This window comes from Hevea brasiliensis, chromosome 3 (assembly GCF_030052815.1).
Source record: "Hevea brasiliensis isolate MT/VB/25A 57/8 chromosome 3, ASM3005281v1, whole genome shotgun sequence".
NCBI classification, from domain to species: Eukaryota; Viridiplantae; Streptophyta; class Magnoliopsida; order Malpighiales; family Euphorbiaceae; genus Hevea; species Hevea brasiliensis.
Window position 1 is genome coordinate 10,075,190 of NC_079495.1, and position 5,377 is coordinate 10,080,566.

Genomic DNA, 5,377 nt, shown 5'->3' on the forward strand with positions numbered 1-5,377 from the left:
ATAGTTTAGGAGCCTTTGACAAAAAATAATGCATATATAGATAGTTAGATATCAACAAAAATTTCGTCTACTTTCATCACTAAATATTAAGTTGTTCTTATTCGCATACGCAATAAAGTTGGACATCTAGACAAATTTTGTGCCTAACATGCATAAAACCACAAAAAATAATCTGATCTATCCTAAAATTTACACAATTAACTTAATACATTTGACTTACAAATATAAAATAATCTACCAAATAAAAAATTTGATATATATACCATGAAGTCCTCAGCCATGTGAGACACCAAGTAATTTTGATATTCTTACATAGTGAATTACTCGGAGTGAATTAAGTCTAAGTAGTAATTCGAAGAAAATTGTTAGTACCCATATTCATTAAGAAAAAAAAAAAAAGAGTAGCATTACTTATTGCCATTAAAGAAGTGTTTTCCATAAGGAAAGAAGTTGCCTTTCATTGTTATTATCACAAAATACTTTACTCCAATTATGAAAATTGGACTGCAAAAAAAAAAAAAAAACGTGAAAGATAAATAAAGTAGAACTAATAAATTTAAATTTAAATAAATTCTAAATTTAATTTAAATAATAAAATTATAAATAATATATGCAATTAAACATTCATAAAATTTCATTAAAATTTAATATTAATATGGATAAATATATTATCTAACTAATAGATGACCGTGATTATGTTTAGCTAGGTTCATTAAAATTTGTAATTAAAAATCAACCTTTATAAGTTCAATCCAAATTGTATATATAATTAAAATTAGCCTTTCTTTCTCCATGTAATTATCAACTAGGTTGATATAATCATTCTCCTTTTTCTGTCTATTCCTTTGATGGATATGAGTAAAAGCAACAATTAGCAGATTTTGGATAAAATAAGTTTGAAAGTTTGATGTGGTTAAGTTTGTGTATTTAGTATCATTTTGCATAGCTATTTTTGAAATAAGTATAATTTTGATTATTTTAGCACTGTACTTGTTACTATATATTTTATAAAGAAAATAAATTAAAGAGATTTGTGATTTTATAATAAAGTATATAGTTTTCAAAGTAGTCATGAAAGTATAAGAGAACAGAAAAACCATTTACACATATTCCTACTTTAAAAAAAAAGAATGCAAATAATTGTGATGAGACGTCTTGTTCAAACCCTATGCAATGACCTCCGTGATATGGAAGTGAAAATAGCAAACCCTAGTGTGCTCCACTTATTATTATTCCTGGCAAAAAACTAACATATATATACTTCTAGAAAGAAAAAGTAAATATTTGAGCAATACTTCTCCAATAAGTTTAATATAAACGCAGTAAAAGCCCACAAATAAAGCAGCAAATACAGACAATTTGTACATATTACTTAGAAACTTAACGACACAAATCAGCATGTAACATTAAATGCAAAGACTAATTGATCAACATTAACATCTTCGCTTGCTTATAATTTTGGTTTAACTCCTACAACAATAACTGCAATATATAATCAAAAATATCAATAAGTGAAAGTTCCAACATATTTAAAGAATACTTCAATTTTTTTTTTTTTGTTACTAGGAAATTTAGGAAGTGGAGACTTGAATCTAAATCTATTAGAAGAGTAATATACTTTTAGCTACTGAACCAAATCAAATTAAGTGTAATTATTTAAATTTAAATTGTTTACATGTACATATTCTGGTATAATTGAACATTAATTTACTGAATAAAGCTATTTTATGAGACTCTTACCAATGAGACTTGAAAAAGCCCACATGTAAATTCAACTCATGGACATACTTGAATTGGACCTGCCATTTCCAAAGGCATGAGAAATGTCAAATTGTCAGAAAGCCTACAATTATAGGCACGTACAAAAATTATTTCTTTATAGTACAATATAATAAAACTTAGTTCACTATCAACAGTACATTTGCAACTGATTTTGGTAAAGAAAAAAGCAGCAGGAATTTGTATTATATACATGATATAATTGGACTTGCCAACCCTGACAAAGCTTAATTTACACCAACAAAATTTCAATTAAAGGCATTAAATTTTAAACCCAACTCACTAATTTTATTTGAAGTTATTAAATTTAAAGTAATTCATAAACCATTTTAATATATTTAACTTAAGATATTTAAATTTGAATAATTTATTAAATTAAGATTTAATTAAAAATTAATTTAACTACTCATGCGATCCATTTAAGTTGATTTGTTTGTATTGACTCCATCAACATAAATTTTGATCTAAATATTAAATAAAAATAATAATTTTCTAAAAGAAATTAAAGTTTTATCTAAAATGGCATATAATCAATAATTTGACTTGAATTATCTCAAATTTCTTTTATATAAAATTATATAATTGTAATTCATTGCATAATAGTTATTTAAAATTTAATTTACATTTGAATAAAGTGTTATTATTTAAAAAAAAAAAATCAGTATGTATAGAGACCATTTACAAAGTTAATAAGATGTCCACTTCAACACTCGAAATCTCATATATAGTTCATACATGACAAATTAAAATCATGTGAGAATTTATTCCACTTTCCTGACGAGCATGGAAATTATGGCTTTGCTAGAATATAAAATAAAATAAAATATTAAAATTAAATGAGGATATGAATTAAAGTGCATACCTAATATATTCTGTAGGCGTTCATTATTTAACATAGGACAGCCATAGATCAAAAGTTCTTCGAGTGTTGCAATGTTTTGTAGAGGTTCTGGTGATTCTCTAAGGTTGTCACAATCTGTAATTTTCAAGACTTTTAAACTGTTGATTGATTCTCGAATCAGCCATGGTGGGAATTCCAATAATTTTGGTATGTTAATGATCTCTAATTTTTGGAGACTGAATGGACTTGGGTGTTGATTATCTTCTACTTCCTCCATTGCCAAATCAAGGTTTTCACAATTGGCAATATTGAGAATCTTTAATGTTGTTAGGAATTTAATACTTTGCGGCAAGGAGATCAAACTGTCACAACCACCAATGAACAATCTTCGAAGATTTGTCAGGCCATGCAAGTCTTCAAACAAATATTGTAGATTTTCGCAACCAGTAATGAACAAAAATCGAAGAGACTTTAGGCAACCCAATCCTCCAGGTGGTAAATACTTTTGCTTTGTAGTTATCCAAAGCAATCTAAGGTTAACCATGTTCTTCATATCTCTGGGCAACTCCTCAAGTTCGTCACATCCACCAAGTACTAGCGCTTGCAAGCATTGTAGCTTGCATATGGAATTAGGAAGTCTTTTGAGGAAAAAAGTGTTCCATAAACTAAGATATTTCAAATGCTTCAAATTGCCTATTCTTCTCGGTAGTAACTCAAACTTTGAATAAGCCAAATCCGCGACTCTCAAGTACTGACATCTTAAGAAACATGCATCAATGAATACTTCACTACTAACCCCTTCTCTCCTTTCATTTAAAAAAGAAATGGTTCGCACCTGATCAAGGTTTTGAAAGGGTATAGGAAGATCCTCAGGAAGTAATTCAGGATAAAGAAAAGGTAAGTATCGAACGTTTTTGGAAACCTGTTGAGAGCTGGAGATTATTGCTGAGGATTCATTTTGTGTCACTGATGATGCGAGATCATGCATTAGATCATGCATTTTACACTGAACATCGCCTGGATCCTCCCTAAAATCTTGAAAGAAACATCTATTACATAACTCCTTAAAATAGCGAAAGCCAACATCTTCTAACTCTTCATTTTCATTGCAAGATTGAACAAGTCCTTGTGCCATCCAAGTATAAACCAATTCAGGATCGTAAAATATGTAATCCTTTGGAAAAACTGAACAATAAGCGAAGCATCTTTTTAAGTGAGATGGCAATTGTTCATAACTCAATCTTAAAGCAGGCAAAATATCCTTTTCTTTCTGTTCCAATTTCCATATTTCATTATCTCTTATAAATTCCCAATCATGTTCATCGGTTACAGAGTACAGCAGAGTTGCCAGAGTTATCACTGCCAATGGAATTCCCTTGCATTTTCTCACAATTTCTTCCCCAATTCTTATCAGGTTTGGATTTTGTTTTTCTTGCTCACCCTTAAATGCACTTCTAAAAAACAAAGACAAGCAATGCTGGTAAGGAAGATCATTCAAATCGTATGCAGAGTCTGTGCCCATAATGGAAGCAACACGGCTGCTTCGAGTGGTGACTAAAATTTTACTTCCATTAGCACCTCTCATTAACAAAGCTTTTAATTCCAGCCATTTTCTAGGGTCCTCACTCCAAACATCATCTAGGATGAGTAAATATTTCCTTCCATCCAAAGCCTGTCGCAAGGCTCTTTGCAGCTCGTCTATATCCAGATCCATATATCTTTGACCAGGAGATGCAGAGCTCAGAATTTTAATTATAACCTTTTCTAATTCAAAGACTTCTGAAACACACACCCATAGTTTCTCCTCGAAATGACTAATCACCCTTTGATCATTGAACACCAACTTAGCAAGTGTAGTTTTCCCCAGACCACCTATTCCAACTACAGGAATAATGGAGACATTTTTGCTATCAAAAGATTGCAGCAACATTTCAATGATGTTCTCTTTATCTTCGTCCCTCCCAATGACATTAGAAGCATCCACAAAGGAGTGGGTCATCTCCCTCTCCCTATGAATGACATGCCTATCGAAAATCCTCTCGGTGAGACCAAAATCAGACTTAAGAGCAGCGATTTCAGCTACCCTCTCTCTAATCTTCTTTAGTTTGTGTCCCATTCTAAAGCGGAATGCAAGTGGATTAGAGCTAGAAAAGAATCGGCGTACCTTTCGTGTGGTGTTCCCTGACTCGACCACTTTCCTTCGTAAGGCTTCACATTCAAACTCATCCACCACATCTTCTGCATCATAAAGGACATCTTTGAGCATCCCCAGCCAAAACTCTATCTGTTGACTCCGTAACTGATGCTGCTCGGCGTCGAAAAGCACGGCATTGATGACGACTAAGATCTTTTTAATTTTTTCAAGATCGCTTCTGAGTCCCCATGCGAAGGAAAATTCTTCAAGAGCAAGAAAGCCCAACTTCCTGAAAACATTTTCTGCAATGTCGATAAGAAAAGACTCGGCCATTCTATTTTTATTTTGCAAGGTAGAAGAACAATCTGGAAATGAGTATATTTGCCAAGGAAAATAGGTTGTTATGGTGCTTCTCCCTGCTCTGCTACTTCTTTTATTGGCACCTCTCAGGCAATAGGTCCAAAAACAAGGGATAATAGAAGCAGAGATGCTTGCCCGGAACGTTTTTCTTTCCTGGACCCGTGATGGAAGAATTTTGCTTGGAAATAATTCATCATGCATGAATTGTTTCTTTTGGGTTGGCCTATTCAAGAATTTTCCCCATAAGAATTTTCTTAAATATA

General features: G+C 31.6%; 1 protein-coding gene across 1 annotated transcript; it reads right to left on the reverse strand.

Moving 5' to 3' along the window:
- Window positions 1-1,470: 1,470 nt before the first annotated feature.
- Window positions 1,471-5,087, reverse strand: LOC131178298 (putative disease resistance protein RGA1). Its single transcript, XM_058143243.1, has 3 exons — window positions 2,642-5,087; window positions 1,789-1,799; window positions 1,471-1,482 (listed from the first exon to the last, which is right to left on the reverse strand). Exons 1-3 carry the CDS (start codon window positions 5,085-5,087, stop codon window positions 1,471-1,473), a joined length of 2,469 nt encoding a protein of 822 aa, XP_057999226.1.
- Window positions 5,088-5,377: the final 290 nt, after the last annotated feature.